Source organism: Equus caballus, chromosome 28, assembly GCF_041296265.1.
Source record: "Equus caballus isolate H_3958 breed thoroughbred chromosome 28, TB-T2T, whole genome shotgun sequence".
Lineage (NCBI taxonomy): Eukaryota > Metazoa > Chordata > Mammalia > Perissodactyla > Equidae > Equus > Equus caballus.
In genome coordinates this window covers 26,136,901-26,162,505 of record NC_091711.1, presented here as the reverse complement: position 1 = coordinate 26,162,505, position 25,605 = coordinate 26,136,901, and the positions used below count along the sequence as shown (strand labels likewise).

At 37.5% G+C, this 25,605-nt stretch overlaps 1 protein-coding gene across 12 annotated transcripts in view; it reads left to right on the top strand.

Annotated features, from left to right (window-relative positions):
• Positions 1-25,605, top strand: part of NTN4 (netrin 4) — a 170,207-nt gene that overhangs the window by 133,110 nt on the left and 11,492 nt on the right. For 6 of the 12 annotated variants that reach the window (XM_023631829.2, XM_070254509.1, XM_070254508.1 and 3 more), the window contains 5 exons: positions 6,583-6,796; positions 7,158-7,273; positions 14,345-14,413; positions 17,424-17,594; positions 24,055-25,491. In XM_023631829.2, coding sequence (XP_023487597.2) covers positions 6,583-6,796; positions 7,158-7,273; positions 14,345-14,413; positions 17,424-17,594; positions 24,055-24,197 — 713 coding nt within the window. In that variant the 3' untranslated portion in view covers positions 24,198-25,491. Of the gene's footprint in view, positions 1-6,582; positions 6,797-7,157; positions 7,274-14,344; positions 14,414-17,423; positions 17,595-24,054; positions 25,492-25,605 lie in introns of those variants that run through there. The other 6 variants (XM_070254512.1, XM_070254511.1, XM_070254513.1 and 3 more) reach the window with 3 other exon arrangements.

The window sequence follows — 25,605 nt, the reverse complement described above, 5'->3', positions numbered from 1 at the left end:
CAGTCTGAAAAAGTCCGCCGTGAAAGGTGTCAGGGCCTTCTGCCTGGAGCTGGTGCTGCATAGTTTCCAAATGGTATTTTTATCTTGTAATTATGTAAAAAGTCACATTGACAGAAATCCACTAGCTCATGTGATAGAATCACATTTTTCTCTGGCCATTCCTGAAATGTGTATAGCTTTTAAAATATATGTTAGTACAGAGAGGCCAAATCCTAGGAAGGCTTGAATTTTCCATTAGAGGAAAAGATAATGGTAGTGAAGGAATAACATACATTACAATTAATGTGGTCCCTACAACATCTTTCTTTGGCTCCCCTCTCTGCTGGCAAGAACCACATTGACTGAACTGAGTGGTACAGTAACTATTGGTTTACTCACCTCAGAATGATGCCATGTTTATATTGGATTACGTGATTTCTGTTCAAGTCTTCACATAGCGCTTTGATACATTCATGTTACATGTTATATAATCTCTCCAAATTATTTCTTCATTAAGACAAATCAATAGTGCTTTGATAACTTAAGAGAAAATGTCTAAATGTTCTCAAAATGAAACCCAACTGAAGAAAAAAATCAGGGGATTTAATGTAGAAACAGCAATGACCATAACTGAGTTGAAATAAAGCTGTTCTCCTGAGAAACTCAGTGTTTTAGAGGCAAAATCTTTACTTCTCACCTTGCATTAGCTAAGATTTTTTTTGTCTTATAATGATTATTCTTCTCCACTATGCATTTCTTCAAGGGCCAGGACTATCTTATTTAAGTTAGATCCCTAGGAGATTGCTCAGTACTTAGCACATAGTAGGTGCTCATTAAATATTTGTTGAGTAACTGGATAAATAAATGCTGCCTTAAACAAACACACACGCTGTTATCCTTTCAAACAACGTCTATTATGGTGTTTTCCTCCATTGCCTTTTGTAAATAGCTTTTTCATCGTCTTCTAATGCAATTAAAGTCATTTTTTGAGCAACTGTAATCTATCTGCTAACTGCTTACTAAGCATTAGGGACATACATTATCTCTCATTTAGTCCTTGGTATAATCTGGTAAAATAGAAATGTGGGCTCATCAAAGTAAAAGAAAATTTGCTAGGAATTGAACTCACGTCTGCCTCCACAAATACAACAGGGGATAGAGGAATGAGACCCATGCTCACCTTCAAGGAACTTACAGACTGGTTTGATGGAAAAAAGTAAAACATTCTATTGTCTGTAATGCAAAGTAGAAGTGATCCGAGCTATAAAAAGAAATGGTCTTTTTAAAGCACTAGAGAGTTTCAAAGAAAGGATGAATCATATTCGACTGTGTTAGAAGAAGGAATACCTTCCAAAAGAAGGTAAACCTGTTCCTTAGATAGGTAAGTGGAGTGACTGCCCTGGCTTCACACCTGGTGGAGGTGGAGGGAGGGGGGAGGGAGCTGCAGCTGACTCTTCTTTTCTGACTATCGTTAAATTTTAATTTCAAAAGTTCTGTCTTTAACAAGAAAAATGCCATCAGAGCTCCTACTTTGAGTACTTCCAGCACTCCAAGTGGTTGGATTGCCTCGACCCTAACTCCACACCCTTCCAGAGACATTCTTAGGGGTGACACGTGAACAGATCTTAAAGGATGTGTAGAATTTTGAAAGATAGATGTAGGAGGAAGGATTTCTCTATTGACATTAATAAAGGTACAGAAACAGGAAAGATGAGTTCCATTTACTTAGAGTAAGGGCTATATGCAAGAGAGTAACGAGAGGGAAGACTGGAAAAGTTAGGCTAGGGTTGTAGGATGAGGGACCTTAAATCTTTGACTAAGGTGTGATTGTGCTTTGTAAACTACAAATGCTTCATAAATACTAGAATTATTATTATTAACTAACATTTTTTGAGTAAGTAAATAAATGAATGAATATAATATTCTTCTGAAGAAAATAATTCATGCCTTTTGCAAAAAAAGTAACATTCCTTGCCCTTCCTGTAGTGGTTCTCAACCGTGAAGAGCATGAAGGAGGCGAGGAAGGGAGTGTTTTACAGATGTAAGATGCAAGGAATTTTTGCAAACTTCTCACATTTCTGCTGGTTTGAGAACCACTGTTCTAATGATTATTGGTTAAAAAAAAATGTTAAAGAGATGTAAACAGAGTAGATGTCTACCATCTATGCCTCTACTTCTTCAGCTCCTGTTCTCACAAAAGTCACCAATGACCTCTGATGGACAGCGTTACTGGCCTGTTATCAATCTTATGTTGCTTGCTCATTCTGCGTTGTTTGACAGTGTTAACCACTGGAAACTTTCTCATCCTTTGGTTTCCATAACAACACCTTCTTGATCCTTCTCCTCCCCCTCTATCTGGTCCTTATCTGCTTCACAAGTTAGTTACTGCTCCTCTAATTTCCTGGACTGTGTGGATGTTCTCCAACATTCCATCCTTGGTCGTCTTCTTACTCTACACACTGGCCCTGGGAAGTCTCCTCTAGCCTCCTGGTTTCCATGCCCATCTGCTGACAACTCTCAAAATTATATTTCTGGCCCCAACTTTTCTCCTACACTTCAGATTATTATTTCTGGTTGCCTATTATAGCTTAATAGTGTATCCTTCAGGCATCTCAAACTTAACATGTCTAACCCTGACCTCATTCTCTTCTCCCTCGCTTCCCTATCTCCGCTCCTGACATGGATCTACCTATCCCAACCTGCCCTAGGCCTATATTCTAAATCTTTGTAAATAATCTCACTAGTCACCATCATAAACTAGAAACCTTAAAAGCTTACTCAGTTTCTGTTGGTCCCTCAACATGCCTTCTTCCTCCTCATCCAGAGGGCTCCAAATCCTATCAATTCAAACTAAAAAAAAAAAAATCCAACCTTTCCTGCCATTCTTACATCTACCATCTTAGTCCAGTTCCTTGTTCTCTCTCGTTTCTTTGGTTTCCCTGCCACCAGTCCTTCCTTACTCTAGTCTGTTTCACACAATACCACCAAACTATCTAGCAAAATTAAATTATAGCCAACTCATAATTCTGCTTTTTTTTTTTTTCCCAAGTTTTACTTCTTATAGTTCTTTATGGCCATAAGGCAAAATTCAGCTTCTTGGGTTAGGCCGTTCCATAATCTGGCTCCAAACCTAACTCTACAGTTTTTTCTTCTTCTTCTTTTCCTTCAGCTCCTTTCCACTCAATGTGCACTCCAGACACACTCGACTTCTCACATTCCCCAAATAGGCCCTGCCCTTTCACATGTGATGCCCACAGCCTGGAATGTCCTTCAGGTCAATTTCACAAATGCTTATTTGGGCATCTACTATGTACCAGACACTGTTCTGAGGCCTAGAAAACAAAAATAAGAAGATAAAGATCCTTCGGTCAATGAGTTCAGAGTCTAGTAGTAAGGGAGACAAGCATATAAACAAATAAGAATGATGTACTGTGAACACATAAAATGGAAATATATACAAAGAACAGAGGCAGCATAGAGGAGAGAGTGGTTAACTGTTTGGAGGCAGTGGGGCAAGGAAGCGTGTCAGGGTCCAGATGGACAAGGCAAGCAAAGACAATGCAGGCAGAGCCAGGGGCACTGAGGCGTGAAAGAGATTCACATTTTGGGGAAGCAGTAAGAGCTTTCACATATAATGCAGAAACATAAAATGCAATGGGGATGAACTATACACTTAAAAATGGTTAAGGTGGTACATTTTATGATAAGAATTTTTTACCACAATTAAATTTTTTTTTAATTATTTAAAAGAAATGCAAGGGGGAGAGTATGTAAAGCCTTGGCTGGAATAAGCAACTCTCCATTTTCTTTTTCAACTTGCAGACCCCTACTCCTCTTTCAGGATTGGCTCAGATGTCTAAAAGACCCGTCCCTTGTGGACCCCATGATTCCCTCAGCCTGTGTGCCCTTCCTCTGCTCCCATAGCACTTTCCACAGACCTCTGTTAGAGAACCTATCACAGTGTAGGGAAATTTTCTGTTTATTGCTCTGTTTCCCAACAAGACTATGAGTTCCTTGAGGCCGGCGCCATTACTTATTCAAGCATAGATCCGCCACCTCTACAAGAATTATTTATTGGATTCATTAGTTCATTCACTATTAATTAACCACGTGCCAGACACTACACTAAGTGCTTACATACATGATCGCCTTTCATCCTTACAACATGTGTCTGAGGGTAGATATTGTTCTCATTTCCATTTTACAGACAAGAAAACTGAGATAACGAGAAGTTAGGTATCTTGCCAAAAGTCACACAGTCAGTCAGTAGTTGAGATTTGAAGCCAAATTGAGATTTTAGTGACAAAGAAAATAATCAATAAAAGAAGTTTCCAAGAGATAAAGGAGGGAGTAGGATCTAGTATATTAGTTGAGAATTCTTAGCAGGAAGAATTGGCCTACTAGGTGTCAGACTCTGTGCTATGTACCTTGCTGAAGTAATTTAATTTAAATAATTTTATCCTCAAGAAGTCTCCAAGAGATACAGATACCCCACTGAAGAAACCAAGGTTCAGGAATGTTAAATTTCTTGTGCAAGATCACAGAGCTAGTGAGAAGACTGTGCAGCAAGATCTCTCCTAGGATTTTTCACCTGATTCTCAGAGAAGAGTAGACAGATGAAGATAAAGAGATTTTTAGGTGGAGAAAAGATTACCCAGAGGACCTTATTAGTGAATTAGAATGTTCAGACCAAGTGGTTAGGATGAATTAAAAAGCCTAGGGAAATTTGGGGACACCCACTGTGAGGAATTTTATTAAATAAACAAAAAAGGCAAGGAAAAATTGAATAAATGTGGTTAATGAGCGTCAGTTACAGGACCCAAAGGTTAGGATACACGAATTTGTGTTGAACCCAGTAAGCATTTTTTTTTACTTTCTTCAGCTATTTTTGCTATCCCCAGGAGCAAAGGAAGTGTTGGGGGTTGTCAAACTGTGAGCGGTGGGCCATTGAGGGAATTGGGAGAGGGCTGAGGGGAAAGAATCTTGATTAATAGCAAGGACTTGTAGAAATGACTGATTATTAGCTTAGTCTGAGGAGCCAGATTTAACCCCATGTGTCTTACTCCATTCAGGCTATTTTAACAAAATTCCATAGACGGGGTGGCTTAAACAATGAACATTTCTTTCTCGCTGTGGAAGCTGGAAGTCTGAGATCATGGCGCCAGCATGGTTGGGTTCTGGTGAGAGCTCTCTCGTGGATCGCAGACTGCCAGCTTCTTGTGTAGCCTCACATCTTTCACAGAGAAGAGAGCTCTGAGCTCTTCATCCTCTCAAAGGGCACCGGTCTCATCATGGGGGCTCCACCCCCAAGACTGCCTCCAAACCTCCCAAAGGCCCCTCCTCTAAATACCGTCACATAGGGGATTGGGCTTCAACATATGAATTTTGGAGGAACACAAACATTCAATCCAAAGCACCATGCAAATTCAATCCAGCTTTCTTCCTATACCAAACTCGAACCCTGTCAGCTGTATAGGACCGGAGAAACAACCAGCCATTTTGTCTGGTGTCACTATAAATTCATGACTGCTAACCTCAAATGTGGCCTTTATGCTGTCTGGCTATTATATTTGACTTTTAAGTCTCTCATTCACTCTCCCACTTCCACTCTTCATCATCTCTTTCACCTGATGATTCATGCTTCCTACTTCATCCAGAAAATACAAGCAATCAGAAGAAAAATCCTGCCAGCTCCCACTACTGCGTTTATCCACTTACCTGCATCGATGTCCATATGCTCTGCCTTTCACCCTGTTATTATGAACTGATCACGCTTCTACCCAAGGCCAACATCTCTTCTTTACCAGATCCCACCGCTTCTTCCCTCTCAAGTATTTTCAAGTGTCCCTCTAACCATTCTTCCACCTCTCTTTTGGTCGTCAATTTTTCTCTTTCTACTGGATGATTCCCATCGACATCAACATCAAACATACTGTAATTTCTTCCATCTTAAAACAAACAAAAACTCAAACCTTCCCTTGAATTCCTATCCCCACTCAGTTTTAGCTACCGCCATATTTCTGTGCCCTTGTAGAAAGCTCCTCACAAGAGCTGTCTGTTCTCGTGCTCAAATTCCTCTGCTCCCGTTCTCTCCTGAGTCCTCTTCAGTTAGGTTTGCACTCACTATTGCACTGAAACTGTTCCTACAACGGCCTTCATGCTGTCAAATGCCAGCATCCATTCCCGTTCCTCATCTTCTTGCATCTATAGTATTTGACACAGTTAATGTCGCCCACCTCCTTGAACTCTTTGTTTAGCTTCCAGAACACCATACTGTCATGATTCTTTTCCTTTCTCACTAACTGCTCCTTTTTTCGTCTTCTTTGCTGGTTCATTCTCACCACCCCAAACAAAAGCCATTAGTATTTAATGCCTTGAATTTTAGGATAAATTATGTGGTTCGTTTTGAAGAAGCTAGAAGAAATTCTATCTTCTTATCTGTGATTAAGTTAGCTTTTGTTCTCTGAGCATACATCAACTGGCTAAAGGAGGAGCCTCAGAGATATGCTGTGTGGTGGAGGGAAGCCATCTTGGGATTGCTGGGCCTAATCTGCACGGATAACCCAGTCACTCATCAGTCCCTATGTGTCCTCTCTGTTGTAGTGTGTTCCTGTCATCCAGTTGGATCAGCTGTCCTTCCTTTCAGCTCAGTGACGTTCTGTGACCCCAGCAATGGTGACTGCCCTTGCAAGCCTGGGGTGGCAGGGCCACACTGTGACAGGTGTATGGTGGGATACTGGGGCTTCGGAGACTATGGCTGCAGGCCTTGTGACTGTGCAGGGAGCTGCGACCCTCTCACAGGAGACTGCATCAGCAGGTGAACGCACACGGCTCTTGCTCTCATCTTTGTGTCTTTCGGATTCTTTTGGAGATCTGGTAGTGATTTGGAAAATCTTGCTTGCCCTTAGTGGAGCAAAGATGTATTCATATTTCTTTAAAGAGTTTTTGCCAAATCGCGAGTCAAGTAATTTGTTCTCATAAGGTTCTAGGGACAGTCTAGTTCATTTTGTAAAATAAATTATTCTTCTTAACAATAGCCTTTTAAAACACTACTCATCTCTGAAAAGTGAAAGGATGGGAAGGTAGCTGATAAGGTTTAAATTTCTATAAATATATTCATGTCGTTTAAGTTCTAAGAAATTCCTTAATAAGTTCTTCATCATTTTCTATTTTATTAGCAGCACAGACATAGAGTGGTATCATGAAATTCCTGACTTCCATTCCACGCACAATAAGAGCGAACCAACCTGGGAGTGGGAGGATGAGCAAGGATTCTCTGCACTTCGACATTCAGGTGAGACAATAGATATAACTGGGGAGCATAGTTCCACGTCTGGTCTTGAGCAACAGTGATTCATCACAAAGCAGAGAACAGCTTTTGGATCCGTTAAGGGAAACTCTTTAGTTCTGAAGTTAATAAAGTGGTGACCCCCATAAGTGTAAAACTAGTAAATATAGCTAAAGCTTATTTTAACAAGCTTTTGTTTATTTTCTGATTTTTAGAGTGACATATGTAATTAGTATAGAAAATCCGGAAAATGCAAAACATTCTACTAAAAAAAATACCCAAATCTCATTAGCCCACTGTTAAAACTTTGGTGGGTTTCCCTCTGTCTAAAATGTACTGTTTGACACAGTTGAGAGCCGAATATATCAGGTTTGGAAATGTACAGATCCATTTAAAGGAAAAATATTGTTACAGACCTAGTGTAACTTCGTATGTGCAAAGCAAAAGCTAGCCTGTGAACTCCTTATGTTTATAGCTTTTTTACAACTAGAAAACAAAAATAATTTTACTAACTAAATATAAGCCAAATAAAACGAATAAAATTCAAGTTAACAATATTAATTGAATATGAAAAACGATTTTTACTGAAGCCAAACATTGTTCATTACATAAATGTGATTCTTTGAGTTTACTGAGCCTATACCACTGTCTGCTCGGACTCGGCTTTCCTGTGATGTTTATCTGCTGCTTCATTTGAAGAGCGTGCTGTGATATTGGTGCGAATACATAATTTTTGTGTTATCTTGCCTCTGTTCTTTTCTCATAGAAAATCAAGTAGCTCTATTTAGCTCCTTAACACAAACACAAAGGTGGGCATGAAGTCTGTGTCACCGTTTGCTTGTAAACTGCTCACCAAATAATCCAAATTAAAATAAGTTAAAAAATATTTTTTTATTATTAAACATTACAAATGCCAAAATGTTACATGAACACCTATATATACACCTTCTAGTGTTATCAGATCGTCCATTTTGCTATAATTGTTTCATATTTTCATTTAAATTATAAAATGTTACAGATAGATTTGAAGCCCCTGGTGTACCAATCTACAAACCCACTAGCTTCTCTTAGTCCACTGAATAACCACTAACCTGAATTTTGGTGTTTATCATTCACTTTCATGGTTTTACTAAGTTACTACATATATATATATACACACACATATAGTTATATACATATATATATAGTTGGTAGTGCTGTCGAGTTGATTCCAACTCCTAGTTATGCTGTGAGTAGCAGAGTGGAACCCTGCTCTGTCTTTTTGTGCCATCCTTTCACCTTCTGGCATAATATCAGACAGTGCTCCACAGCCATTCCTAGGGTTTTCATGACCAATTTTTTCAGCAGTGGGTGGCCAGGTCCTTCTTCCTAGTCTGTCTTAGCCTGGAAGCTCCACTGAAACCTGTCCACCATGGGTGTCCCTGCTGGTATTTGAAATACCGGTGGCATAGCTTTCAGCATCACAGCAACACACAGCTGCCACACTATGACAATCAAAGGATGGATGTTGTGGTTCCCTGACCAGGAAACAAACCCAGGCCATGGTGGTGAGAGCCCTGAATCTTAACCACTAGACCATCAGGGCTGGCTATGTATATATATATATATATATGTGTGTGTGTGCGTGTGTGTGTATATGTGTGTGTATGTATGTATATATGTATATAAAGTTTTTAAAAGTTCATGCACATAGTAACTTACGTATCCTTTTAAAACTTTTTTGACTTCAATATGTATGTTTTTTGAGATTTATTCATTCTATTACATGAATATACCACTTTTTAATGTCTCATTTTTTGCCATTTAGGGTATTTCCAATTTCCAGTTTTCCATTATTATCTATAATGCTACCACAACTATTCTCTTATATGTGACTTTGTGCACTTGAGAAGGAGTTTTACTAGAGCGGGGCTGGCGAGATACAGCCCTCAGGCCACATCTGGCCTGACATCTGTTTTACAATAGGCTATAAACTACCTGCTTTAAGGTTTAAATGGTAACACTTTAAATGGTTATATAAATGCCTGCATAATATCTTTAATTTTGCCTCTTGGCCCATAAAGCCTAAAACGTTTATCATTTGTCCCTTTATAGAAAATGTTTGCTGACCTCTGTTCTACAGTACAACCTAGACGTTGCTGGGTCACGGGAGTGCTTACTGTCTACTTTACCACATATTGCCAAATAGCTCCCTGAAGTGGTTGTATAGATTTGCATTCCACCAGCGAAGTATGATATCTTGTTGCTCCACATTCTCACTAATACTCTGCATTTATTTAACAAATTTTTATACAGGAAAATACAAGGGGCCAAGCACTATTCTAATTCATTAACTCAGGCACAAACTCATTAACTCATTTAATATTCATTAGACTTCCAAAATTAACGTTATCAAACCTCTCAATTTTTGCCAGTCTGTGGGTGTGAAATGGGATCTTACCATTTTAAATTGCATTTTCCTGATTGCTAACAGGTTTAGTAACTTTTCATGGTTTTTTGGCCATGCAGGTTTCCTTTTCTGTGAATTTCCTATTTGTAATTTTTTACTAATTTGTGGGAGTCCTTTATTTATTATTTATTTATTTATTTCTGCAGTATATTATTTCACATAATTTTTGTATTGAGGTAACATTGGTTTGTAACATTATATAAATTTCAGGTGTACATCATTATATTTTGACTTCTGCACACACTACACCACATTCTCCACCAAATATGATGTACACATGTCATCTGTCACTGTACACATATGCCCCTTTACCCCTTTCACCCTTCCCCCAGCTCCCTTCTCCCTGGTAACCACCAACCTGTTCTCTATATCTACACGTTTGTTGTTATTGTTGCTATTTTTATCTTCCACATATGAGTGAAATCATATGGTATTTATCTTTCTCAAGGAGTTCTTTATAAATTCATTCATTCATCCAACTAATATTTATTGAGTACCCATACTGTGTGCCAGTACTGTAAATGTAGTCAGTGAACAAAACAGACAAAAATGCCAGCCTCCGAGGAGCTTACATTCTTGCAGAGGAAGACAGCTAATAAACAAATAAATAAAATATTTAGTATATGTAATGCTATTTAGTATAATAGAGAAATAAAGCAAGAAGTGGGTAAGAGGTGCTTGGGAGGGGCATACTGTTAAATAGGGTGATCAGGGGATGAAGGAGGGAGCTATACATATAACAGAGGGAACAGAGTTTAGGTGGAAGATACAGCAAGTACAAAAGCCCTGAGGTGGGAATAGGCCTGGTTTACTCAGGAAACAGCAAGGAGGCCAGTGTGGCCAGAGCAGAGTAAGAAACCACAATTTCAGTACATTCTCATAGAGAACTTGCGAATCAAGAATGCAAATTTGAGAAACACTGGTATTTGTAATTCTGCATCATGGTTTTTTCACTTAACATAATCTTATGATCATTTTCCTCATGGTTTCATTTTAATTCACAGCAGGAAAGAAGTTGGGAAAGATAAGGTAATATGAAGTTGTCATATTTATCTTTTTAGCACTTGGAAAAGAGAAAAATATTTTCCATTAATTTTTTTATCTTAATGCTATATAGTCTGAATCTTAGATTGTAACTTTAATAACCACTTTTGAAAGTTTTTTTCTATCACAATGATTTTTATAATTCTTCAACTTTGTCTGCTAAGCCAAATCTACAGTAATCAAGTTTTTGGGACCACAGCACATTCATTAAGGCAATCATAATGCTTCTAGGGAGCTGGCAGCACACCAATTAAGAGCATAATGTGCTGGCATGAGCGTGACTCCAGACTCTCACGTCTACAACAGCTGTTAGGCCTATCATGTCCCTAGAGAGTTTCTGAAATTCATCTGGATGAGCTCCAGATTGAGGAAGACATTGTTCTGTTTCCTGCTAAACAGCGATTTTCCCACTGGGTAAAGAGCAGTGCTCCTGGGCACCTTTTTTCAACAAAAAAGTGATTATCAGTTTCCTAAGTACTGTGGTTCATTCTCAAATATGTGTGCCTACGTACGTATTTACCTACCATAAGTTTCCATAGCTAGGAGTGTGATACACTATACCAACAAGATACCCTTAATTTCTACCACTTCTTTTAAGGTAGAGAACATCAGATGTGAAATTTCACTTCCTGTACAACAAAACTGACTTTAACTAGTACCACAGAACAGTAAACAATGCTCTTTTTTTTTTTTTTTTAACATTTTAATAACCCAGTATAACTAAATAGGTCTTTCTCTCCTTCCAGATTTCTTTTAAGAAAACACATCTGGGTTGAAGCCTGATCAACAAAGATTCATTCAGAAACAAATTTTAATGTCTGATTTCTTAACATGTGAAAGAGGAGTATTAGAAAGCAGCCAAAGAAAGATCTTCAAATAACAGACCTATGTCTGTTCTTGTAGGCTGAAGGACCACAGAGAAGAGCAGGTGTTGAGGAATCATATATGCCATTCGGAGTTCCATTGGGTTTTATAACATAGTAGTTACCATACTCTCCTGCTTTGGTGGAATTATCAAAGGACTTAGGTTACTGCAATCTCTGTATGAGTAACCCTTTCTGCTAACGTTTAGATTATTGCAACATTATTTAACAAATCACAACTGCTAATTTTAAGCACCTTTGACTTCTCTTTCCCACTGTTTAATTCCACGGTGACTTTCCACTTGTAAATCTCGCTCTCTGATTTCTAGATCAGCTTTAGTCAGAGCCAATATGTCACTGTTTTCCACATTGCCATGTCTACCTACCCTGGTGTCACCGGAATCATATTCTCATTTCCACCTGGATGTTCTGTCAACATCTCTAATTCGTTATATTCTCTTCGTACTAGACCTCTGTTATTTTTGCCTAACCAGTTCCATTTTCTCCTTCTTTTCTGCTATTTTTGTGGTAGCTCAACCCAATTGTTCTTTGGAGAACCACTCTCCTTGCATTTAATACAGTCTTGGAGAGGCCTATCAGAGGTTCTCTCCCTGGAATTCAAATCTTGAGCTGAAAGTGGCAACGCCTGAAAGTGATTAGAGTTCATGACTCCAATGGCAAAGCCATAAGGGACTGCCCAGCAGTTCCTAGATCTCTGGCGCTCTCCTGATTCTTGTCCTTTCTGAGTTCTGGTTCTTCAGCTTTTTCTCTTTTCTATGAGCTACTCCATATCCTTTCAATAACTGTTAGACAATTAATTGCTACCAGAAACCTTAAATTATACACCCCTGAAATGCTCTCCTTCCTCTAACTTCCCTATTACTGTTAATGATACTACCATCCCCTGTCACCTCGGCTGAAAACGTCAAGTTCATTTTTATGCTTCCTCTTTCCTTGCTCTCCTCCAATCCATTGACAAGATTTGTAGACCCTAACTCTGCAGCATCCCTTGGTAGTTTTTCCTTTCTGCACCCATAGCCACCTCTCTAGTTCAGACCTACATTCCATCCAACTTGGAGAGACAGCATAGTGGAAAGATCAGGGGCTTCAGATTCTCCCAACTCAAGCTTAAAATCTGGCTTTTCTACTTGTTAGCTACACTGCCGTGGACAAGCTAAGTCACTTCTCTGAGCCTTCATTTTTACATTTGTTAGTAATGCCTATCTCATAAGGTTATTATAAATATTAAATGAGATCGTATGGATAAAGTTCCTTATATAGTTTATGGTTTATAATTGGCACTCAGTTTAGCCACTGTTATCGTTGTCATCAGCATTACCAGCTTGTAATTGGTCCCTGCCTCCATTTCAATACTTTTGATATGGTAATGCCAGATAAATTTTCATATATATATATTTTTTTAATTCATGTAAGTTCCTTAATTTGATAGCCTTGAAAATTTCCTTTAATAAATTAAATTCAGGCCCTTATTCCACATCAATTGAGGTCTTCCATGATACCTTCTACTATTCAAAACTCAGTCTGTGCTAGGGATAAACAGAACCACTGACTCTTCCGTGAACACACTTTGTCCTTTCTCTTCCACATTTCTTTACTCACTCTTTTATCTCTATATTCCTGTCAATTTCTGCCTGTTAGAATCTTAGTTGAGTAAATAAATGTAAAGTACTTAAAATAGTACCTGGCACATAGTAAGTGCTCCTCAGTAAATGTTACTTGCTGTTATTACCACTCAATGCCTATGAAATGCAATGCATGAGGGCAGGAGGGGAGGGGTGGGGGAAGGGGCAAAATTATATCTAATTGTTAAATAAGTGAAAATGAAAATCCTATGCATTCTGGGCTCCAGGAATATGAAGATGAATAAGATGTAACCGCCGTCCTCAAGGATCACAGTCTAGAAAGAAAACAGATACATAAATATGAGAATGCTATATATAGACTATGTACACGTAGGCACAGGGCCTGGCAAATCTCTCACACATAATTATTGTAATACATAATTTTAACTGTTGGGAGAAATTATCCTAGTTATTCTTCAAAGTCCATTTCAAATCCTTATTCAGCCATTTTCTCATCTTCCCAAACATGTGACCCTCCTACCCAAGCATATTGTACCTGTCTTAGAATATTTATCACTGTTTATACACTTGCTTTATTTACCTTACTGAATTGTAAGCCTTAAGGCAAGAACTGTATCTTGCTCATGTTTAAATACTCTATGGTATATGGCACTATGTCCTGCACATTACAGGTGCTTCAATAAATACTTTTAAATTAGATAGCATTACCTTCAAGGGACTGCCCAATTATTTTATTTGACTTTTGCTGTGGTGAGCATTAATTATAAACAGCCAAGTGTCTTTTCTATAGATTATCCATTCAGTTGTTCTTTTCCATTAGCAGGCAGTATTAATACCAGACCATATTTAGCACAACATCAATTACAAACATTAAACTATATCATGGTTTCTATGTTTCTACATTTCTCTGAGGTCAGTACTTTATTGAATGATAACTAATTCAATTCAGAAAGTCATTCTACTTCTTTTGAATGACTTTTCATGATTTTTTAGCATTTATGGATTATGCTATATGACTCACTCAAGCTTTAAAGAGTTATGCTACCTGGATTTACTTGCTGTTTCTTTTTTTCTTGTTTCTAAATAACTGACACTATTTTTCATTTGTTTTCTGTAGGTAAATGTGAATGTAAGGAACAGGTGTTAGGAAACTCCAAGGCATTCTGTGGAATGAAATATTCATATGGTGAGTTTAAAGTCCTTGAATGCTTCTGAGAATCTATTCAAACTAAGCACAAAGAGTATCTTAGGAAATGGGAGGCACAGTCTATGACATTTCAATAAATCAAAGCACTAGTCTTATATAATACTACCAGACACAGTATTCTGGCCTTGACCTAGATTTTCCTAATAGAGATGGTGTTGAATGACCTGGTGAGAGTAGGAGGCTTGGAGAACAAAGGCAAGGGTGTTCTACTATAAGGAGAAGAGGCAAACAACAAAAAGAAAAAAACATGACACATAACCTTTTCTTCTGGATGCTTCTTGTCTTAGTAATCTAAAAGAGAAGTCTCAAGTACTGTATGACATCAGTTATATGTGAAATCTAAAAAAGTCAAACTCATAAAAACAGAGAGTAAAATGGTAGTTACTAGAGGACGGGAGGTGGGAGAATAAGATAGATGTTATTTAAGGGCACAAACTTACAACCAGGCGTAAATAGGACCTAGAGATCTAATGCACAGTATAGTGAACATAGACAAAAATATTGTGTTATAATCATCAAACTTGCTAAGAAACTAGAATTTAATTATATCAACTACCACAAATAAAGGATAATTATATAACATGATAGAGGCGTGAATTATTGATACAACTGCAATCATATTACAATATATAAACGTATCAAGTTAACATGTTGAACACCTTAAATTTACACAATGGTATATGTCAAATATATTTCAATTAAAATTTTTTTAATTAAAAAATAATGTATCAATATTTTTAAAAATAAGTGAATAAAAATAAAAGGGAAGTCTCTGGCCACTTAAATGCTTCCTGTGCCAGTTTATCATGTAGTAATACTAAGCAGAAATCAGTTTAAAGCAGTATTTCACAGTGATTAAGAGCTCAGGTTTGGGCTCAGACCTACATGGGTTTGCCTTCTGGTTTATTGGGTGGGTAACTCGACCTTTCCAGATTTCCTCATCTGTAAAATGGGGACGATGCTACTTTCCCAGTGAAATGAGATTTTTGAAAAGCACAAAGCACATTCCCTTGCCCGTACCAGATGCTCAGTAAATGGTAGGGAGGAGGAAGAGGATATGTATTTGGGAGGCACTGAGACTAGCTATCTGCCTGAGTCTCTTATCTGCCATCTCAGTGTACTCTGTGCAACTCTACCTTTCAAATACCGGGAAAATACAGCATATCGACAAAGGAGAATGCCACTGCCCTTAGTAAAGGATGTCGGTATCCTCAAATTGTGAAGGACTTAATGTTTACTATCAAACATATTAGACACCTTATCTTGCAAACATATTCTTGACTATTGTCTGAGGCTTTTTATTGTTCCATAATTCATACAGCCTGAAATATGCATTACAATGAAGAGAAAACTTGAAGTCATGATTTCTGAAACCCAAGTGTTCAGGTTCTTGATAACATTGTATTTAATCTCATAAAAGACAAAAAAATAAATGTTAAAAACCTCATAAATTTTATCTAAAATTACAAGCATATTTCCCTCCTTTCACCTGCCAACTTGGCTAAATAATAGAAGAAAACTTTTGAAATCTATAGTGCCCAATAAAGAAAAGTCAGTTAGAAGGAATGGTATTTACTATCTAAAGCAAAAACATGACAGTTTAGTCCAAAGTCAGTCAGTTCAGTGGAAATATCAACTGGTTTTCATTAGCGCATAGATTTTGGTAGCTCTCTGACTGAATTTACAAATACCTGCATTGACATCTTTTAGTACATCTGTATTATTTTCTGCTTAAAGGAACTTGAATGCTCTTAATGTAATGAAATTCCTTCGTCTCATTCCATTCAATACACCTACAGACTTGGGGGAAAAAAGGTTTTCCCCTCCCTTTTCTCTGGCTTAATGGAAAAAAACTTGGTCCGTTTGATTATTCCTTTAGCAAATATTTATTGAGCTGCAGTGATGAATAGACAAAATCCCTGCTCTCTTTGAACTCACAGTCTTGTGGAAAAATAATAGTGAACATTTATTGAGCATTGGTCACATATGAGGCACTATGCTATGTATGCTTCATGCAATTATCTCATTGGGATTCTAGTCAAAACTCTACCTCTAACCAACCAGTCATGCAAACTTGAGCAGTTCATTCAATTTCTTAAGACTTGCTTCCTCATGCATAAAACAAGACTAGATGAGCTATTAAGACCCCTTAGAAGTCTAAAATTTGGCAATACTATAAAGATGGCTGCCTGACATATTCTCAGGATAGGGGATCAGCCAGCTTAGGATTCTCTCATAACACACAATTTTCCATCAAGATATAGATGAGCCAGGAAGAACTTTCCTAATAATATAGAACATTGCATCCAATGTTCCTTAGGTCTACTTTCTTGCCCACCACAACTTATTCCACTACTTAATCCCCACCTACACCCATTTCATAGATGGAAGAGCATAGTAGACTTACAAGTCATATGGAATACTGGAGTTCTGCCATCATGTAGAAAGACAGCCTCCCTAACCCCAGTCAGCTTGCATTTTACACCAGGGGAAGAAGATTAAGTAATCAATAATATTATTTGATCTCTTTAGAATATGTGAAATATATTCTGGCAGTAACATTATGCTCTTTGTTGTAACATTATACACAGTCAGCCAGAAGAGTATAACATACTCGCAATCTAAATAAAAACCAGGATAACAATTCACTTCCTATACATCTTCTTTCTATTTAGATTTGATAGCTGAATGTGTTTAAGATTATATTTGCAGTAGGCAAATGCTGATATTCTCTTAGCTTAGTGATACGGGAAGGAGTAGCAGTTGAAAACGTCTATGAAAGAAGAGTATAGTGAATATAGATAAATGAGATGAAGCCAGTGGAAAAATCAATGAGCCTAATGATTTTTAAAGCAAATTTTCACATTCTCATCATCATTAATTCCCTTTTCCATTGTACTCTGATACACATTATTTAAGTTGTTGCTCAAACTTTAAAAGCTGATATGAAATTCTGTGCATTTTAACTTTTGGAATTGTGTTGTCACAGTGCTGAAAATAAAGATTTTATCAGCTCATGATAAAGGATCTCATGCTGAAGTCAATGTGAAGATTAAAAAAGTCTTAAAATCTACCAAGTTGAAAATTTTACGAGGAAAGCGAACATTATATCCACAGTCTTGGACTAACAGAGGCTGCACTTGTCCGATCCTCAATCCTGGTGAGCATTAGACTTTTCTAGCTTAATAACTCCTTTATCTCTGGTTTGCTGCTTGTCTCGCATTCTCTGAACCACGACCTAAATAAACTCAGCAATAGCATCTCTCCTTTTCACCATCTGAATTCTGGGGAAAATCCAGATGGAATTCTTTGAACTGACATCAAAAAATTATTTCTCTTCCATGTGCTCTATAAAAGTAAAATATTTTAAAATCCAGCAATATAATATTCTCTAAAATATCTCTATAATGTTCTTCTAAAAGAGAAGTCTCAGATTGATTCCAGCTGCCAGTAGGATAGAAAGCACTTCCATGAATTTATCTGCCACCAACATTTGATCTGAAAGCTAGGTCCTATTACGGTGCCCCGGGTAGACCTTGCTCCCAAAGGAAGTTCAAATGCAAAATTCCATCTGTGCAAATAATATTGAATTCATTTTTACTATTGCATGAGAGGCATCTGTTTCTCCTGGAAAGAAAACAACGCTCGAGTTCTCATCATCTTGTTTTTCATTAAATGATCATCCTGCTTTCAAATTAGAAACAGCAGAAGTTAACCAAAAACACTGTAGAATCTGAAGAGAAGCTTGGAATGGAGGGAAATTGCGCCTTAAAACATAATGGCAGAGGTAGAGACAAGCAAGCACGAGATTCTTACCTCTACACTCTACAGCTGCACTCTTCACACTGTCATAAGCTGCTTTTCCTCTATCTCTCTCACAAAATTTGAGGATGGGATTTAGATTTCTGATCATGGTATCTCCAGTACCTACCATTAGTATCCAAATAATAATAACATAGTGCCCAGACGGTAAGTTCTAGTAAAACAAACTAATAATTTTTTTTAAGTCCTCTGTATTCCCCTGTTCATGTAGTTGTCATCTGTGTCTTAATGGCATTGTTGAAACAGATCTATAATTTATGTTCTGAATCTAATTCCTGCCAAATATAAATCCAGGGAACCACAGTTATGTTAATAAGAAGTCGTTTGTGGTCTTCGATTAATAAATTTAAGAGAAACAAACAGATAACTGATAGAAAGAGAGACAGATAAAAACTATCAATAACATATCCCCCCAACCTAAACAATCTAAATAGTGACATAAAACTCTTGACTTTATTTCTACTGCTAGCTGATCTCTCACACCCTTACATACCCCTTCAGTATTTTATCTTAATTAATTTAAATTTTAATAAAGAAAAAGAAAAAAAGACATTTTAAATAATGAATACATAGTATTCCAAAGAACAGATGAAGTCATCAGAATCTTGAATTTTGAATACAGGAAACAAAGAGACATTAAATTTAAGTTCTATTTCCCAATGATCTGTGTGTAGGGGCTCTTCCTATAAGCACTTTCTACTATCTTGGCAAAAGAATAAAAAAAAAATAAATCCGCTCAGTTTTTTAGTAAGACATTAAAAACGAAAGCTTTGACCATCTGAGCTACCCTCCAGGAAGTGAACTGTACTTCCTAATCAGGTTTCTGCCAACAGAGTCAAAGAATCAACTGAGTTCATCACAATTGAAAACATAAGCACAATTATTCAAAGAATTCTTGAAAACATGTTTACTCGCTTTGAAGAAAAGATTGGAACCTGCCAAAGCAAAACCAGACACTGTTTCATTTTACTTTGTTTTTCCATTTTTACAAGTTCAGTAGCTGAGGCCAAAGAAAGCTGATAAGAAAATTCTGAAACCTTACACACCAACTTGTTTCCTTTGCTACTTTTGAAAGGGAGCAATCGAATTGGCATCCTTGCAATTTCATTCCAACATTCATACATACTTTTATTCATTTATCAATCATGTATTTTAGAATATCAAGACTAGCACTAAAGAATTATAGAGACCAGCCCCATGACCTAGTGGTTAAGTTTGGCAGACTCTGCTTTGGTGACCGGGGTTCAGTTCCTAGGTGCAGACCTACACAACTTGTCAGCAGCCATGCTGTGGTGGTGACCCACATACAAAAGAGAGGAAGCCTGACACAGATGTTAGCTTAGGGTGAATCCTCCTCAAGCAAAAAGTGGAAGGTTGGCAATAGATGTTAGCTCAGAGTGAATCTTCCTCAGCAAAAAAAAAAAAAAGAACTATATTTCTTTTTCTATGGATGCAAAATAAACTTTGTGGGGCTGGCCCTGTTGCTGAGTGGTTAAGTTCACACACTCCACTTCAGCAGCCCAGGGTTTGCTGGTTCAGATCTTGGGCGCAGATCTACACACAGCTTATCGAGCCATGCTGTGGCGGCATCCCACATAGAAGAACTAGAATGACTTACAACTAGGATATACAACTATGTACTGGGGCTTTGGGGAGAGAAAGAAAAAAGAGGAAGATTGGCAAAGGATGTTAGCTCAGAGCCAATCTTCCTCACCAAATTAATAAATAATTAAAAAATTTAAAAATAGGGGCCAGCCTGGTGGCGCAGCGGTTAAGTTCACACATTCCACTTCAGCAGCCCGGGGTTTGCCAGTTTGGATCCCGGGTGCAGACATGGCACCGCTTGACACACCATGCTGTGGTAGGCATCCCATATAGAAAGTAGAGGAAGATGGGCACAGATGTTTCCTCAGAGCCAGTCTTCCTCAGTAAAAAGAGGAGGATTAGCAGCAGATGTTAGCTCAGGGCTAATCTTCCTCAAAAAAAAATTTTTTTAAATAAACTTGTGCCCTCAAACATGGAGCAAAGTAGATGTCAAAATCATAGAGATAGGAAAATAAAATGTAAATGCTAATAAGGGATGCAACAGATAACACTTTTCCACGCTAATTTTTGGCATGATGCTGTTCCATAATTTATGGATTTATTCAGTATCATTTTTGTTAGTTGAAGTTATATTTATGTTTTAAATCAATGCCAAACTCTTATAGTATTTGTTCTATTTATAATTTCAAAGTAAATTCATTTAAAATACTAGACTTAACACTGAAGTTTCCTAAAAATCATTTATTGTATTTTTTATGGGATATTTTATTTTTTATTTATTTATTTATTTTTTGAGGAAGATTAGCCCTGAACTAACATCTGCTGCCAATCTCCCTCTTTTTGCTGAGGAAGACTGGCCTTGAGCTCACATCTGTGCCCATCTTCCTCTACTTTCTATGTGGGACGCCTGCCACAGCATGGCTTGCCAAGTGGTGCCATGTCCACACGTGGGATCCGAACCAGTGAACCCTGGGCTGCCGAAGCAGAACACGTGAACTTGACCAGTGCACCACCAGGCCAGCCCCTATTGTATTTTTTAAATGAGGTTTTTATTTTAGAAATAATACAAACAATCTTACAACCATTGTCTTTTAACTAGTCTGTTAATTAACTATTGGGATTCTTTTTCATGCAGCAGCTAAGGAGACCCTTTAAAGAATTTAAATAGCTCATAATCCATCTTATATTTGTGCCCTCTAGTGTTTGAAACCTCTCTATGCCATTATTTTCCTTTTATTTCTCTCTTTTTTTAAAACATCGTCATAGCTATTTTTAAGTTTAGGATTGATTCCTTTTAACAACATTTTAAATAACCGTTTTATTGCTATAGAAGCAATACATGTACACTTTAGAAATTTAGGAGAAAATTTTAAATTTCACATTTCTACCCCTCAGAGATCATCTTTGTTACCATCTTAGTGCAAATCCTTCCAGATCTTTCTCTGTGCATGGATATATTGTATTTTTTTAACCAAAATGAAATCATAGTACATGCTTCATTCTGCAGCCCACTTTATTCAGTTAATGATCTTTACCTTCAATTTTAGTTTATTTTCATATAGTTTAACACTCAGACCATATTCCAATTTCCCAACTGATCCCAAAATGTCTCTTAGAGCTGGTTTGTCCTTGCCAGTATTCAATCCAGGATCACACAGTGTGTCTAGTTTTCAAGTCCCTCAAGTCTGTTTTATTCGAGCACAGCTCCTTTTTTATTGTTACTGGAGTAATTATTACTGTTGAGGAATCCAGGCCAGGTGGCCAATAGACGATCCTACTTTCTATATTTATCTAATCGGTTCCTCGTGGTGTCATTTAGCTTGTCCCTGTACTTTCTATATTTCCTGCCATCTCTAAAGAAAAAACTGGATTGGTTCAAGGTACACAGTTTGGTTAGGCTTCATTATAGATATTGCTGGGTACCTCGTGTTGAATCACATCGGAAGACACGTGGTACCCAGATGACTCACCCTCAGTGTTGCTAAATTTGACCTTTGGGTTAGAGCGATGATGATCTGATCTCTCCGTTGGGCAGCTTTGTCTTCCCATTTGAGACTAGAAAATAATGAGTGTGGTGTCGGTCACTGTACGAACATCCAGTTTCCCATTACCCGTTCATTTAATGATTTTGTCACCAATTGGTAATCCCTTCCTGAATCAATAATTTCATTAGAGTTTGAAAAGTGATTTTTTTTAATTCCATCTTAATTCTCTTCACTTCTTAGCTGACATTCTTCTGTAAGGGGACTTTCTCTCCCAAGCCAGGCTCTTAGGTTACCATGAAATGCCGTTCCTATTGTCAAGGCAGGATAAACGCTAAGTTCTTTCTCTTCGGTTTCGAATTTTCCAAGTGAGGAATGGTTTTAATAGCTGCCTCAAAAGATGACGAATTAATTTTTCTCTTGATTTTTCTTTCAGAATTACGAGAATTATTTGTCATTTTGGAATTATGGATTTTTGTTGACTCAGTGTGTTTCAATACGCACAATTATGCTTCTTGGTGCTCAAATTATCACAACTTTGACAAGTTAAAACCCCTTCTTGCTAGCTCCTGTGTCCTTCTAAAAGGATCCCCATTAATTTGTGGAAGCTTTCTTGCTTTTTAGCACAATAAGATGTCCTATGCCTGCCTTGTATCTTCCTGCCCTGGACCCAAAATAAGCCATTCTCCAAGAAACCTTGTTTTGTTTTGTTTTTAGTGACACCTGCTTTAGAGACCACAGGATGTTTGTTATAGGTGTTCATTACTACTGGGATGACATTTTTTCTAGGTCATTTCAGTGAATGAATAAGAATATGTGTATTAAGCTATGAGTTTAAATTAACATTTTCAATTGAATCCTAACATCTAGTGTTTTCCCTTAATTTGAGTTTTAAAGTATATGTCTCTTCACCTTATATTGGAAACTTTTTTTTTTTTAAAGATTGGCCCTAACATCTGTTGCCAATATTTTTTTTGTTCTTCTTCTCCCCAAAGCACCCCCGTACATAATTGTATATACTAGTCATAGGTCTGTGTAATTCTGCTGTGTGGGATGCTGCCTCAGCATGGCTTGATGAGTGGTACTAGGTCCATGCCCAGGATCCAAACTGACGAAACCCTGGGCCACCAAAGCGGAGTGCACCAACTTAACCACTTGGCCACAAGGCCAGCCCCTGGAAACTTTTCTTTTATAAATGTAATTTCTTATTTGCTCTATCCTATAATATTAAAGAAAATTGTTTCAAAATACCAATAATTGATATTACTACAAGCATCTCCTGAGGGAGATTATCATATTTCTTTTTATTAATGTATAGATAATCAGACTGTCCTTTCATTGTTTGTTAGCCAAAATTTTTTATTTGAAACCTGAAAAGAATTTTGAATTACAAAGTCAGCCCCAGGTTCTGGTCAGTTCTCACCATTATTTATTCATTTATTTATTTACTTATTTATTTTTGGGAAGATTGGCCCTGAGCTAACGTCTACTGCCAATCCTCCTCTTTTTGCTGAGGAAGATTGGCCTGAGCTAACATCCGTGCTCATCTTCCTCTATTTTATATGTGGCTCGCCTGCCACAGCATGGCTTGATAAGCAATGCTAGGTCCATGCCCAGGATCCAAACCAGTGAACCCCAGGCCACTGAAGCAGAGCGAGCAAATTTAATCGCTATGCCACTGGGCCAGCCCTTCATCATTATTTTTTTAGTGTATGACAAACAAGCATCCTATATTCCAAAAACGCTTTGACTTTACATAGAAATATGTGTTATTTTGTATAATCGAAGGCTCTCTTTCAAGGTGTTTTCCCAACTGGTTGTTTCACTTTTATAAAACCTTCTTAACATACGCTACCATACATAGTGAATCTCCAAGAAATACTGACTTATAGCCTCATGCTAAGCGCCCGCAGAAGCCTCGCTTCTTTCCCGTGAAGGGTGGCGTTGTGCCAAGTAAAAGTTCTACAGACAGGCAGACCTGAGCGGAAGTCAGCACTGCTCCTTCCTGGGAGACACCGAGCAAGTCTCTTAATCTTTCTGGGCCTCAGTGTCCTCATGTGGAAAAGAAGAAGAAAAATAACCCCTACTGCATAGGGTTACTTTCAAGAGTAAAAGAGCTAATACACGTCAAGCACTCAGCACATAGTAAATGCATGTTGAATGTCAGCTCTTATTGCCAGCGACTCCCTGTCTCAGCCACGAATACGTGAAACTGCTGCAGCCTTCCATGAATTATGATACTATACAGCCCCTAATTTTGTTCTCTTTTAGGTTTGGAGTACCTGGTAGCAGGACATGAGGATGTAAGAACAGGCAAACTAGTCGTGAATATGAAAAGTTTTGTCCAGCACTGGAAACCTTCTCTTGGAAGAAAAGTCATGGATATTTTAAAAAGAGAATGCAAGTATCGATAAAGGTGGATAGCACATAATGGCACTTCTCTGTGTACAAAACACAAACTGAATGGAAAAGAGACCTCAAAAATGAAACTGGAATTCTTTTTAAGTGCCAAAATGTATAGAAATGTTCCAATGCATGGGCCTTGTCTAGCCTATCTGTTTTGGGCCCATGTTTAAATACAATCTGTTTCATAAAGAGGAATGAAAAATCCGAAGCTGATACCTGTTTTCTATGGGACTGATTCTGAAATTCATAACTATTAAGAATATTTTAATAGCAGTATAATATTTAGCAGTAATCCATTAAGGGCAATACATCTAACAAGGATTCCCTCAGCTTCAGATATGTTACTTACATTTGTGCTACTTAAAGTAATTAATGAGATTTTTAAGGAACCCCCAACCCTACTATCAGAAAAGGTATTTCTTAAAAAGAGCCTTCTCTTGCGTGATGTGCGCGAACTTTGGTCTGTTGGGTGTTAAATGGACCCTTTCCACATGTAAATAGTATTTCCTTGTATAAAGCACTTTACTGCCCACCACTTGTGTTGTGAAAGTTTGGAGACTGCAGTTGACAGAAAGAAAAGAAAAGGTGTGTAAGAAAACCTACTGAAACAGAAGCACTGCCACTACGTGTGGACAAAAGTGACCGCATAAAGGAAGTCCTACTATTTAACTCTGAACGCTTGGAGAAGCTATGTGAAGATGCAACCTTAAAGGAGAATATGTTTGCATGAAGTCTCAGCTTCAGGCTAGAGGTTAGATTCCAGAGATACTGGCCAAGATGAAACTTTTTAAAAAAATCTAAACAAGAAGAGACTTTAAAATAAGAGAAAGAAATCATAAGTGTAGAAATATGCTTTGATAAAGAGGAAATGGACTTTAAATTTTAAAAAGCTCACTTATTTGCAATGCACTTGTGTACACTTCAAAAATTATTGTAGACACAGAATTTGTTTTATTTTTGTGTTTAGTATTTAAACCTGAATATTGAAACAGTTTCCTCCTTGTCTTTATTAACAGTATATGGTCATTATATTTACTCATTTTTTTACACAATATATTTGATAGTTCACCAAATTACAGGTTTTTGGTATTATTCATCTTCTTTACCCATGCATAACCACTATAAACACAGGTTCTTCTGTACTTGAATATACAAAACAGGAACCACCGTGCCATAAGATTGACTTCACATACAGAACACATTTTTTTCCTGAGGTCCTGTGGACTTGCGAAAGATATATATATATTGCTCTGTTAATTTTTTTATATTTCATATATGTAATAAAGGAATGCGACCTCCTGATTTTTGTCTCATTTCCTGATCAACTCTTTCAATGATGCTAAAGGTTACCTTCTCTTAATGAGGGAACTCAAATCTAATTCCTCAAATTAAGAAAATCAAACAAGGGCCTGCTAT